The sequence below is a fragment of the Gobio gobio genome (assembly GCF_949357685.1).
Source record: "Gobio gobio genome assembly, chromosome: 17".
In the NCBI taxonomy this organism is placed as follows: Eukaryota; Metazoa; Chordata; class Actinopteri; order Cypriniformes; family Gobionidae; genus Gobio; species Gobio gobio.
Window position 1 is genome coordinate 6,641,244 of NC_137110.1, and position 14,246 is coordinate 6,655,489.

Sequence of the window (14,246 nt, forward strand, 5' to 3'; positions counted from 1 at the left end):
TAAAGAAGGACATTTTTCAGAAAAAAAGGTGCATTGCTGTCACTGGGGTGGTACCCTAAGGTACAAAACCGAAAAGGTACTAACATGTACCTTTAAGGTACTAATAAACACTCTTAAGGTACTAATATGTACCATTTAGGGGTGAGTATGGTACAAAGATGTACCTTTTCACTTTTGTACCTTAGGGTACCGCCCCAGTGACAGCACTGTACCTTTTTTTCTGAGAGTGTTGGTAACACTTTACAACTTATAAAGCATTTATTTATCTTTGTTAATGTTTATTTCAGCATGTACTAATGCATTATTAAAATCTTGCTAACATTAGTTAATGCACTGTGAACTAACATGAACAAACCATGAACAGCTGGATTTTTATGAACTAACGTTAACAAAGATGAACTAATGCTGAAGAGAGGTGTTGTTCATGGTTAGTTCATGTTAAATAATGCATTAACTAATGTTAATAATACAACCTTATTGTAAAGCGTTACCAAATTATTTGTATTTGAAAGCAACTTTCACAATAAATGTATGTTAGCAGCTTACGTACTGTGTTAAGAATACTGCCTTACAACCCCAGTGAGCGAGATCAAGGGGACTATAGTGAGAAAAACTCACTAGAAAGCAGAGGTGGACAAAGTACACAACTCTATTACTTGAGTAAAAGTAAAAGTACTACTAGTCAAATATTACTCCGTTACAAGTGAAAGTTCTAAAAACAGATTTTTGCTTAAGTAAAAGTACAGAAGTATTTGTTTTTAAAAGTTCTTGAGTATCAAAAGTAAATTTCATTGTTTATGTCAATGCATTATTTTATTATTGTTGCATTGTTGTATAAATGCGCATTATGCCACCATGGTGGTTTAAGCCAGTCAGTGATGCTCCTTCCGACATGCTAGCATACGACTACCTTAAACTCATTTAAATACGTGTATAAAAGTTACAAAGCTGCTGTCACTTTAAAGCCAAATGCATGGATCCAATACACTGATACACATCCAATGTTCTCCCAACTGTTTACTCTTCTCTTTCTCCCGGACGTTTACATTTTTTTACATTTTTATGAGACATGCATCAAGTGTATGCCAACAAAACTAATCTTTAATCTTTTCAGAAAACTGAAACATACTTTTTAAGTATGGCCATGGGTGCACACACTGCGCAGAGGAACCACCTTCTTCCATTTTGCTATAAACTGATCAGTGTTCAAAAAATGCTGGGAAATTTCAGATGACCCTACAAGAATGATTACTGAGGCTGTCTGCAAAAAAAAAAAAAATTCCTTTTAAAGAGGAAATTAAATCATCCACTGACTTTCAAAGCTGCTACAGAAACGACTTTCGACTTTGAGGACCTTGATAGAAATGTTGTGGAGTAAAAAGTAAGATATTTGTCTTTCAAATGTAATGAAGTTAAAGTATAAGTTTCCCGAAAAAATAATACTCAAGTTAAGTGTACTTAAGTACAGTACTCAAGTAAATGTACTTATAGTTACTGTCCACCTCTGATAGAAAGATACAAAACAAACATATACAATACTGGAAAGTAGGCTATGTATATGGCAAGAAATGAGAGAAACATTTAGAAATGAAACATAATATTTAGCAGACATTATCCATTTTTGCTTTGTCTTTTTTTTCTCTGAAATTTTCTGGGGACCTCTTAGGACCTTCTGGAGGGGGGTCCCCGGACCCTAGTTTGAAAACCCCGGTGTAGTTAACAGTAAACACATTAGTTAACATGAGCTATTACCATGAGCGATACTTTTACAGCATTTATTAATCTTGGTTAATGTTAATTTCTACATACAAACAATTTTAACATTTAAAGTTAATCAATGAATAGTATACTACTTAAGCTGTAAAAAGTGATTGTTTACTTTTAATGCTTAAATGACTTATACAAACGTATTCAAACTAAAGTTTGCTTAAAAACACAATTCCTTAAAAATAAAAGGGTTGAAAGTAATATAAAGTAGCTGAGTCACCTGAAAAAGTAAGTTAGCCTAACCATATTACCCAGCCATAAACAGGATATTGATCGATTTAATAATTTCTTATTGCTGTCAGTCATGAAGCAAACAATTTTAACATTTAAAGTTAATCAATGAATAGTATGCTTATATAATTACACTACTTAAGCTGTAAAAAGTGATTGTTTACTTTTAATGCATGAAATCTAATGCTAACAAATGACTTATACAAACGTATTCAAACTAAAGTTTGCGCAAAACCACAATTTCACCCATTCTCAAGTGGTTTCTGTGTGGCTTAATGGCTTAATGTTACATAAGTATTTGCATAACTTCTGAGCAGCCATGACAACAGGACCTGTTGAATCAGATTTCCATGTCACCATTCTTTCATGAGCTGATGAAGCGATGCATTGTGATAACAGACTTGGTTCTCTTTGTGAGTGCCGTTGACTCTTGGATAGACTAAAGAAAAATGCTTTTGCGAGCCTTTTGTAAAGGGCCCCTCGTCCTGACAGGAAACTTGTTGAGTCATGTGCTGACTACCAGCCAACAGAATTTAAGAAGCTATGAGGTACAGCGTGAAAGGGGTCGCAATGTTAAAAAGACAGCATGTTCTTGCCATTTTCGTCCAGTAAATTGTTTGGTAGATTTCCAAGAAAACAACGCCGCTGTCTTCCCACACCTCAAAACTCTTATGCAAGCTTCAGTTAATGTTGTAATGATGCTTTTTGCCTTTACATTTTTTTTTTTTACCATTTTAGAAACCCTGCAATGGTAGCATTGTGTAATTCTATAGTATTCTTTAAAATACCTCGGAGCATGTACCTTTAAGGGTATAACAGCTTGTCGCTGGGGCAGTACCCTAAAAAGGACATATTTGTACCTCTTTTTTTTTTTACCACAAAAAGATTCATAGTAATACCTTAAAGGGATAGTTCACCCAAAAATGAAAATTAACCCATTATTTACTCACCCTCAAGTCATCCTAGGTGTATATGACATTCTTCTTTCAGACGAATACAATCGGAGTTATAAAAAAAAATCCTGGCTAAACTAAGCTTTATAATAGCAGTGATAGTTGCTCTGTTTTTGAAGTCCATAAAAAAAGCATCTGTCCATCAAATAACTGCACCACACGGATCCAGAGGGTTAATAAAGGCCTTCTGAAGTGAATTGATGCGTTTTTGTCTGAAAAATATCCATATTTAAAACTTTATAAAGTAAAGTTTCGACCGATCGCCTTCCGTATTCAATTTATGGAAAAAGTGTTCAAAGTGCCTCTGCTGTTCAAAAGGCTTACGCTACCAGGTATGCTCACCAGACGTCGTGCACGCATCTTGAATTGCGAGAAGGCACTTTCAACACTTTTCCATGGAAGGCGAACGGCTGGAACTTTACTTTATAAAGTTTTAAGTATGGATATTTTTCTTACACAAACGCATCGATTTGCTTCAGAAGGCCTTTATTAACACCCCAGAGCCGTGTGGAGCATGTTATTTGACGGACAGATGCATTTTTTATGGACTTCAAAAACACAGCAACAGTCCCTGCCATTATAACGATTGGAAGAGCCAGGACTTTTTAAATATAACTCCAATTGTATTGGTCTGAAAGGAGAATGTCATATACACCTAGGACGACTTGAGGGAGAGTAAATCATGGGCTAATTTTCATTTTTTGGCGAACTATCCCTTTAAGGTACGTATTTGTGCTCTAAGTTAGCCTAATATGCACCTTTTAGGAGTAAAAAAGGTACAAATATGTCATTTAAGGGTAGGCTACTGCCCAAGCGACAAGCTGTTGTACCAATTTTGACCCTTTTTCTCTGTGTGTATGTCATGGTATACGAATTTGCTACCACAGTCCTATTACATTTGTCCTTCCAACTATAAACCACTATGAATTTATGACTTGCAATGGATCCTTTTTCGAATGTGTGATATTTCTAGACACACTGTTCTACTTCTTAGTCAAGCATGTGCTGTTCCCTCATACCAAGTATTAAAAAGTCTCCTTTCATAACAAAACAAAAATGTACATGCGAACCCAAATACACCCCTGAGAAAAGGCCTTGAATGGGGATTTAAGTAATTAGTTCCCAACAATGGAAACTTTCTTTCTCTTTTAGGAGGGAGGGGGTCAAAGAAAGTAACACTATCACCTGACCTAGTAAGCATGTCACCCAGTCACGTACAATTGTGGTTTAACCAAAATATTAATATTGATTTAAAGGTTTTACATCTATACAACAAGCAAATTGAGCATGACGTTCAAAACAAAAATAATATTAAAATAAAAGGGGTTGAAAGTAATATAAAGTAGCTGAGTCACCTGAACAAGTAGCCTAACCATATTACCCAGCCATAAACAGGATAATGATCGATTTAATAATTTCTTATTGCTGTCAGTCATGAAGCAAACAATTTTAACATTTAAAGTTTATCAATGAATAGTATACTTATATAATTACACTACTTAAGCTGTAAAAAGTGATTGTTTACTTTTAATGCATGAAATCTAATGCTAACAAATGACTTATACAAACGTATTCAAACTAAAGTTTGCTTAAAACCACAATTTCTTAAAAATAAAGGGGTTGAAAGTAATATAAAATAGCTGAGTCACCTGAACAAGTAAGTTAGCCTAACCATATTACCCAGCCATTAACAGGATAATGATCGATTTAATAATTTCTTATTGCTGTCAGTCATGAAGCAATTTTCAATTCTGTAATAAATACACGTTTAGATATTGAATCGTGTGAATAGAGAATATTCCGTAAATAATTAACGTTTTTATTACAAAAGAAAGGCTAACAATTGTTCAGGGGGCCAAAAAGGGGTAATCATTTTCTTTGAGGAAAGTGAAATGGTAGCGAAACTGTACAAGCCGCTGCGTGTTCCTATTGGCTGCTGAGGAGTGACAGCAGGATTCTGGCCAATCAGGGATGAGATCATTGTCAGTCAGTGGAAAACTACAAGCCACAAGACGCTCATATGTCACCCCGCACTGCACCAATCACAAGCGTCACATCTTACCACTTGCGATGATTGGTTCGTATGGGATGGGCTATGAAGAAGAATTATAAAACCCGTTAGCGCACGAGTCGAGTGTCGTGGGGTGTGTGCGGCATATCTCTTTACAGCCGGGAGGAAGCTATATTTGGGGTTAAAATATTTTTGCAGCTTGTACATTGAAGACGTCGCTGTCTCAAGTGAAGCGTGACTTATTTGGACCTCGGATATTTGCATTAAAGGTAGGTGTTTTTTACATTCAAGCCATCATCACGCCAATGTCACATTACAAAGCGCTACCAACCATCAATTGCAGCATATTTGGACCATCTCATCTCCTAGATCATAGCTGATCTATGTTCTTGTTTCCTTAATTTGGTGTCGCGTCGTAATGTGTCCGTCGGATATGGACATTGTATCGTGGGCATGTCTGGACGCAGTGCACGCGTATAGACGCGCACGAGCATCTGGGTTACAGACGGTTACCGGCTTTCGTGTAATCTTCCGTACAGTTGACCTGCAGTCTCGGGTTTCTGTTCAGGCTATTCGCGCATCCTACCGGCTGGGATGGAGACCGGAGAGGCTCGAGAAACGCTGAAGCCGTCGCTTGGAAACGAACGTCGTTCTAGTCTGGAAAGTTCTGTGGACCGTTGAATACAGAAAATCATAAAGTATGAGCGGAAGATTTAAAGCAACAGTACACCCGTAAATAAAAGTATTTAAATTGGGGGGTACTTGTGAACGCGTACGATTTAACGTTAGTTCCTTGAATGGACTTGTGCACGCGCCTCGCTGTCACGGTGTCCTACTTTTAAATAGCGATTTTTGTTTAGTTGTGGGAAATGGCTCTTACTAGTGTCTTAAATTCTGTGAGATAAAATGAGCATTTTTCTCTAATTCATGCGTTGCCACACTTTGAATCTACGTTCTTACACTTTCGAAGCGTTGAACTTGAATGACTTGTGCACATTTACCTTTTTTTATGAGTTGGACATACACATGATTTTTAACAGTAGCCTCATAAACCGTCCAGAACCGTCCAGAACACAGAAAACGTCTCACGCGTACGATATTAGACACACACGCCCCCCTGGACTCCATTCAATCTCTAAACTGCAGTTCTGTGCATGGGTTGTTGACCTGACATGGCATATTCACTGTCACTCAAGATCAAAATGAATATAATAATTAGTATTGTCATAATTTCGATTGGAGTAAATGGTTAAACATGTATTTATCTTGCATGGACCTTGATATAAAAACTGCTTAGATATTTTAACTATTTGAGCCAAATCTCAAAAGTGTCTCAAGCCTGATACATTTGTCACTGAAAACCATGTCCTCCGGTGTGACACCATATCCTGATTTTAAGTCGGGCAATTCCACTGACAAGATTAATTTGTTGAAGGACCCCATTCAAGGTCATGTTACTGTGAAGCCGATGACTTTGTCTCCGAATTGTTAAAATATTTAACTTTTTTGGAAGCGTTAAGATTTGTTGTCCTTTGGTGCGACAACCCTTATATTCTTAATTCTTTCTGTCACACCATAGGACACATTTCATTAAAAATGTTCAAAAAACAGTGAAAGAATTGACAAAGTTCGTTTTTTTTTTTTTTATGTAGGGTTTTCAGACCCTACATAACAATAGGGTTTTTAATTTTTTTTCTTCAAATGTGGTGTTTTACTTTGTTTTTTTTATCTGCTTATTTGTCAACTACCCATATATGTATGTCAAATAAAACCAGAGCGTGTATTTGAGAAAAGTAAAGTGGCTAAATAAGGTGTCACTATGACTATTCAGAATGACTCAGCAATTGTGACCGTGGCGCGAACCGGTTTAGAGAGGCACTGTCCTTTTAAAAAAACACATTAAAAAATCTGCACAGTCATGGTTACACCGAACTTCTGTTATGTAAAACACTTAAGTTGTTTCATAAGTATTGGCTGAAGCGTACTTTAATGCAGATTATATAGAAGGGGAAAGTATTAGTCACTATTATTATTGGGCATGACCATCATGGTAGGGGAGGGGATGTAGTGACCTGGTATTGTGTATCTTGGGAGGGGGTTTTATGGTTATGTTGATAGCTGGCAACTCACCATTTGTTCTCTATTTGCATGTGACAGGAGAGCCACTATGGAGCTGTGCAACAAAGACGCATTTTCTGAGGATATCCTGCCTGTTGTCATTGTTGGTAAGAGTCAACATTAGACTATATATCTGTTGTTTTTTTAAGCTTTAGGTGTGTTTTGTGAGTTCATGTGACCCATCATTGACACGGCCTCTTCCATGAGCAATCACAACTCTTTATGCATGCCTATTCTTGTACGATTCTTTCTCTCTCTCTCTCATTTTCATCTTTGTATAATCTAGACTGTACTTCTGTGAACAATTTGAAATGTTGTATTGCAGCCAAGGTCCAAAATTAACTAATGGACAGGCTCAAATGGAATCTGGGCATGCAGAACTCTGCAGAAAGCTCTGCATAATTGGTACGCCTGTTGATTACAATGTTCTGCACATCCACCACTCCTTGGATTTTTGTATATTCACAAATTTGGTTACTTTCATCATTCTTACAGCTACCGATAATTGCAAAGTGCTTTCAGTTTAAAACATTTACCACGTGTAAATGCGAAAAAATGGATGTGCTGATGACCGGTGTAAAGTGGGAAAAAAATATGTCATAATAAATAATTCTTACCAGCCATTCACATACCCACTTACATGGACGTTTCTAATAACTTTACCACCAGCTTAAAGGGATAGTTCACACACAAATGACAATTCTATCATTTACTCGCCCTGAAGTTGTTCCAAACCTGTATGAATTTATTCCTCCTGCTAAACACATAAGAAGATATTTTGAATAATGTCGGTAACCGAATAGTTGATGGGTCCCATTGACTTCCATATTCTTCAAAATATCATCTTTTGTGTTCAGGAATTTCATACAGGTTGAGTAGCTGATGACCGAATTCTCATTTTCGGGTGAACTATCCCTCTAATGCCCAATTTCAGAGAGATGTGCAGTCTGAACATCTTAATTTGCACATCAAAAATCATCTGAGATATGAAGAGTTCTTTGGAAAATACTGTAGAGCATTCAGTATTCATATGCATGACTTTGTTTTTAACAGGTAATGGGCCATCAGGGATTTGTCTCTCTTATTTGCTGTCGGGATACACACCTTACTTTTCCCCCAATGGTTTCCATCCCAACCCAATTTTGCATAACAAACTGACGGAGAACGCTCATCTGTCTTTGCTTGACCAGGTAATTCACACACTTAATCCCTCAACACACATTTACCACACCTCTTTACATAACAAGTGGTGATTTAAATGTCTTGGGTTTTCACCAAAAGTCTATAAAGGCTGTTCCCAGGATTAGTGAAGTTCATTAATGACTATATTTGTGAAATCTAAGAGCTTGCACACATTCTTCTGTTCATATACGAAAAAACAGTTTTGTCTTAATATGTGCATGTAGGATCTGGAGTACCTGTGTGAGGGTGTGGAGGGCCGCTCCTCAAACCCTGTGGCTGTGCTCTTCGATGCCCTCCTCCTTCCAGATGGCGACTTTGGGGTGGATTGCGCTTCCCCGCTGATATGGCGACATGAGCCAGAAAGGGCCACTCCCCACCTTGTACTGGGAAAGGGACCACCTGGAGGGGCCTGGCATGTAAGTAACCACTCCTAAAAGTCTAAGCCTCAGTGGTTATATTGTTCACTTTTTCAGGAAACTATCTTTTTTTTTATTTTATTTTTTTATATGTCACAGATGCATGTCCTGGTCATGTTTCACTACAAAATCTAAATAAAAATGAAATTATATTTAACATAAAGATAATATTTGTTGTATATTATGTGTTCAGGGCTCCAGACTAACATTTGCGAACAGTGGCACCAGCACTGGAGGAAAATTTATCAAAGATAATTTAATCATAAAATTACTATTGTTTTGTTAATAAGTGCAGTTACTAATAATAGTACATGTTTGTTTATTGGAAATTTAACAGTGAAGCGCTGAGCTTGAATTGATATGCAGATTTTTTTTTTACTTTTATTAACAACAGTAATGTGCAAAAACCTTTTTTTTTAATAAGTGCTCCTATGCCACCACCTACTGGTTATACTGGTAATTTCATGTCTTTAAAATAAAAAAAAAGTGCTTTTTTGCCATAAAGTGGCATACACCTTTCAACTTTTAGTTTTACAAATCATCAAACTAAAAAAATATTAAAATTGGATAATATTTAGAGCTTTGAAGTGCAGGGAAAAGTGTGAAACACTTGAAAAAATAGTGTTTCACTCTCAAAAGGTTGTACCACCATCTCAACTGGGATGAATAATGTACAAAAAGAAAAAAAATATTTGATTATTTCTTCCACAATATACTACATTAAATCCATGCTGAATGTTTATTTGTGGACTGAACCCCCTGAGTGTTTCTCCTGGTCTCCATGTCAGCTCTGTTTGATCTGATATCTGTGGTTTATAACAGAGAATTCTACACCAAACGCTTCCCACTTGATCTCGCAGTAGCGATGTTATTAATTCTGTGGTGAATTCAAGCGCTTTCTCACTGGATCTCCAGCGCTGTGTCGTAACGGTGTCCTGTGATCTAGATCAGCCCGTGTATGAGCTCGCACTGCGCTGTCTAATATTGCTCCGAGCTATAAACGGTCCGCGCAGCACATCACTCAAACGAGTAGCGTGATTACGTTCCACTTTCATTCTGATGTTTCTCATTTATAACAGAAATGGCAGCTCATATCAGACAGTCACCAGTGCAACAGCAGGAAAAAAGGTTGCAAAATGCGACCATTTAGTCGCAGCCTGTAGCCCTGGTGTTGTATTTGTTGCACTGCCTTTAACATATGCTGATTACATATACATTATATTAGTGTTTATTATATATTCGACTGTATTATAGTTAATGTCTGTATTGCCAATTCATCTAAACAGAATCACCATTGAGCATAATAGAAACTACAAAAAAAAACACAGTGAAATGACTTAAATATGTTCGAGAGGTTTCATGAGGTTCACTCTAATACAGAAGTACAGCCCTGTGGGAAAAGCACCCATGTGATCTAAAGTGTGCATGTCTGAAAGCAACTTTAACACTGTTTTCTATTGAGTTTTTGAACCAGTTTGATCAGATGTTGTTATTCTTGCCTTTGCCTGCTTCTTATGAAGTTGATGTTCATTATTCTTCTTATCCCTGCAGGCAATGGAGGGCTCGATGTTGACTCTCAGCCTCGCTAACTGGATGGAACTTCCTGGTTTGAAGCTGAAGGACTGGATGAGAGATAAACGAAAGTACGAAAATGAAACATTTATGTAACCTAAGATGTTTGTTTAAGCTACTCGACATAATCTAGGTCAACCACAGTCATTATTTTTGCAAGTGGAGCTTTTTTGTGAATAAATGAGGCATCATACGCATACTATATTTAATGACGTAAGAAGTGACCAAAATGATGAAACCGATCATCTAACATTTGTGTGTTTTGTCCATGTAGAAATTTACGTAATGACCGGGCCACGCCAGCTGAGATCGCGTCCTACTACCAGCACTATGTGACTAAAATGGGCTTGGAGAGGAGCTTCGCTTGCGGCACCACCGTGACCTCAGTCTCTCGGGTTTCCCTGGAATCTGACCGCTCCGTTTGGAAGATCCAAGGCCTCCAGAGAAGAGCAAATGATGGTGAAGGAAAGGAAGTCATTGAAGTCCCTTTCTCCGTATACGCAGAGAACGTGGTGCTCGCCACAGGAACCCACGACATCCCAGCCCGTCTCGGCGTGGAAGGCGAAAACCTTTCCTTCGTGTGCCACAGCTTCTGGGAGCTGGAGGCCGCCATTTCCTCAGGCCGTTTGGACCGTGCCTCAGAGCCTGTTCTTGTGGTTGGCGCTGGCTTGACGGCGGCAGACGCTGTTCTCGCGGCTCACCACTTGAACATACCTGTATATCATGCCATTAGGCGGCCTGTGAACGATCCGGCGCTTATCTTCAACCAACTGCCCAAACTCCTCTACCCTGAGTACCACAAAGTGCACCAAATGATGAGCCAACAGCAACACAAAGTTGGTGAGATGGTGGTTAATCTGTCCAACCAGCCACCTGCTGAGAGCACCAACCCATATAACAGTTACCCTGGTTACCTCAGTTACCCAAAACACCGTGTGGTTGCCTTCAGACCGGATGGCAAGTGTGTGCTAGAGGACGAGGGAGGGCTACAGACTGTGCTACAAGTCTCAATGGCACTCGTTTTGATTGGTGCCCATCCCAACCTGTCGTTCCTCCCAGAACATGGTCGCCCACTGGGGTTGGACTCAGAAGAGCCAATCAGCTGTCGGCGGAACCCGTTAGACGTGGATCCATACACGTATGAGAGCGTGAAGGATTCAGGGATGTATGCCATGGGTCCGCTGGTGGGGGAGAACTTTGTGCGGTTCCTGAAAGGCGGAGCTTTGGCTATTGCATGTGACATTGCCCGTAAGCAAAGTAGAAAACGACAAAGTGCGACAGAAAATGGTAAAACCAGCTCATTGAATATTCAATTGACCAACTGCACCTTGGAAGCATGAAAAGACATAGACTTAAAAAAGAGATTTTTTTTTTATGTATAGCTATCTGGTACTTCCAAAATCTCTCAGAAATGCCACACAAAGTGCTCCGTTGAACAGTCCCAGAGCAAGTGCTTGCATGCAGACTGCCAATGCACTGACACAGATTCGTGTAGTTAATGGCTAACTCACCAGGCCTACACATTAATCTGAGTCTACGGACACTTTAACTTCAGGGATTCATTTTTGCATGGCTGCTCATTGGAAACACTACTCGTGTTCTCACGGCATTTATGTCCTGTTGTGCCAAATTAATGTTTGTAATTGCCGTGTTTTCGAATCGAATATTTCCTTCATGTAAGGAAAACCCGAAAATATCTTTGCCAAGCAAATTCTGCAGTTGTATCGATGCTGGTACTGACGCTGTTATCGTCTTCTTTGATGAATGTAGAAATCTTAGTGGACCTAAAAAAATCTGAAAGATGACATTTTCACATTTTTATCTTCCATGCATTGCCTTCCCAAGTAAAGCATACACCTGTACCTGACTTGCCCTTCTAGAATTTGGGCTCTTGAAAGTTTAAGAAGCTCTTGTTTCATGCTGCTGTTGCTAACCGGAAAGCCAAACCTCAGTGAGGTCAGGCTGCACTTACAAAACTGACCACGAGAGGGCCTTTGCACACAGTGACGGAAGCCAGCAACATTGCATCAGACATAATGATCCTTCATGACATTATTTGAATGAATGATGCATCCTATATAAGCTTATTTATGACTGTGTTAACTGACATGGGCCAAATGTAACTTTGCCTGTGAGACTGATACATGGCCTCGAGGACCCTTTGATGTAATGAATAAAGTAACTGTACTTTTTTTTTTTTTTTTGATCTGTAAAATGCATATCTAGTTCCTTTTTAAGAAAGCAATACTACACTGAATATTGCAACATTTGTTTTCTCTTAACTCATTCTACTGTATTTCTTGCCTATAAGTTATGATCCCTGGCAGCTCTGATTAAACATGTTTGTAAAAATGGGTTGTACTTTTTTTTGGAAAGGAAAAAAAAAAGTACAAACAAAAATGATGTATAGTTTATGTATATTGATTATTGCAGTCAAACAAACATACACACATATAAATAAATGGAGTCTGACAACGCAATACTGTGTCTTCATGTGTCTATCCACAGCTAGGAACTTAATTGTTATATTTATGTAATGTGAATTTGTCTGTTTTGTCTTTCTTAACATTGCCTGTTTAACTATTTTATGTGGTGGTGAGTCAAAGACAGATTTCCACCTTGGTGGACAATAAAGATATACAATATTACTGTGACGTTTTAAGAATAGGTCAAAGACAAATAAGGGCAAGTTTTAAAAAGTGTCAAGTTTTCTCACTGTTAGAATTATTATTAGAAATATTCTCAGTCATCAGTCGATGTCCAATATCCCAACCCCTGTGATGTGTGGCATTGGCAGCAGAGAGATATCTCGGGAGAATGCTCAAGGAAACACACAGTGCAGTACTATAACATTCTCAAATGTATTATTAAGGAAGAAAGGTCATGTCAGGATGTCTTGACCATCCAATCATGGTACTAAAATTCAAGCCGTACCATATATGGTGTAAGACATGTATATGCGCAAAATGTGTGTATGTGTATCATCTGGGTGTGTGCGAATGTGTCCAAGGACTACTCAATGTTTTGTCTAAGTGTGCGCACGTACCATGGCAGAAAAGTCAGTTATACAAGGAAAGTTAGAAAGTGAAGCCCAAGAACATATTAACACATGGTTACAACTTTTGTAACCCCTTTGACCTCAACAGAATGTGTATTTCATCCATAATAGAGTCAAAATAGGAGCATCAGACATAATGATCCTTCATGACATTATTTGAATGAATGATACATCCTATATAAGCTTTATTATGACTGTGTTAAAGCTGCACTATGTAACTTTTCCATCCGCTAATTCAAAACCAAGGCGTAGTTTGATGACGCCTGGTTTGAGCGCAGAATCTTTGGACATGTGGTCTTCTCCTCACAGCCGGTGAAAAAGAATCGGGATAGGACTCGGGCAGAAATCATGTTCATGGATGTGATTATTAACGTTACTGTAGAATGAAGAAGAAGCAGGAGCGATTGTTAATAAGAAGACCGCAACACAAGCCTTGCGAGCAGCGGGACCTTTATAGTATAATAATAATAATACATTTTATTTGTAACGCACTTAAAAAAAAAAAAAAATGTATTATTATACTCATGGCTGGAAAAGCGGAAATGGCGCCGGCGACTGTGGCATAATAAAAGTCCCACTGCTCGCGAGGCTTGTGTTGCGGTCTTCTTATTAAAGGGTTAGTTCACCCAAAAATGAAAATTCTGTCATTAATTACTTACCCTCATGTTGTTCGACACCCGAAAGACCTACGTTCATCTTCGGAACACAAATGAAGATATTTTAGTTGAAATCTGATGGCTCTGAAAGGCCTCCATTGGCTCAATGCACTTTACACTCTCAAGACCCTTAAAAGGTCCTAAAGACGTCGTTACAAAATCCATCTCACTACAGTGGTTCTAAAATCACTTTATGAATCGGCGAGAATAGTTTTTGTGCACAAAAAACCCCTAAATAACGACTTACATAGTGATGACGATTTCAAAACAAGGCATCATGAA

At 38.3% G+C, this 14,246-nt stretch overlaps 1 protein-coding gene across 3 annotated transcripts; it reads left to right on the plus strand.

Annotated features, from left to right (window-relative positions):
- Window positions 1-4,986: 4,986 nt before the first annotated feature.
- On the plus strand, window positions 4,987-12,728 carry osgn1 (oxidative stress induced growth inhibitor 1). Of its 3 annotated transcripts, XM_079841351.1 has the most exons (7): window positions 5,055-5,231; window positions 7,120-7,187; window positions 7,406-7,485; window positions 8,134-8,270; window positions 8,487-8,678; window positions 10,230-10,321; window positions 10,525-12,728. In XM_079841351.1, exons 3-7 carry the CDS (start codon window positions 7,440-7,442, stop codon window positions 11,588-11,590), a joined length of 1,533 nt encoding a protein of 510 aa, XP_079697477.1. In that variant the 5' UTR covers window positions 5,055-5,231; window positions 7,120-7,187; window positions 7,406-7,439; the 3' UTR covers window positions 11,591-12,728. The 3 variants fall into 3 exon arrangements, with proteins under 3 accessions (XP_079697476.1, XP_079697477.1, XP_079697475.1); XM_079841350.1 differs by lacking the exon at window positions 7,406-7,485 and having other exon boundaries at window positions 4,987-5,231; XM_079841349.1 differs by lacking the exons at window positions 5,055-5,231; window positions 7,120-7,187 and having other exon boundaries at window positions 7,267-7,485.
- The last annotated feature ends 1,518 nt before the right edge of the window (window positions 12,729-14,246 follow it).

Coding starts and splice junctions, on each gene's coding strand:
- osgn1 (XM_079841349.1), top strand. CDS start 7,392: ATGTTGTATTGCAGCCAAGGTCCAAAATTAACTAATGGACAGGCTCAA. Junction 7,486..8,133: donor CAGAAAGCTCTGCATAATTG/GTACGCCTGTTG, acceptor TGTTTTTAACAG/GTAATGGGCCATCAGGGATT. Junction 10,322..10,524: donor TGGATGAGAGATAAACGAAA/GTACGAAAATGA, acceptor TTGTCCATGTAG/AAATTTACGTAATGACCGGG.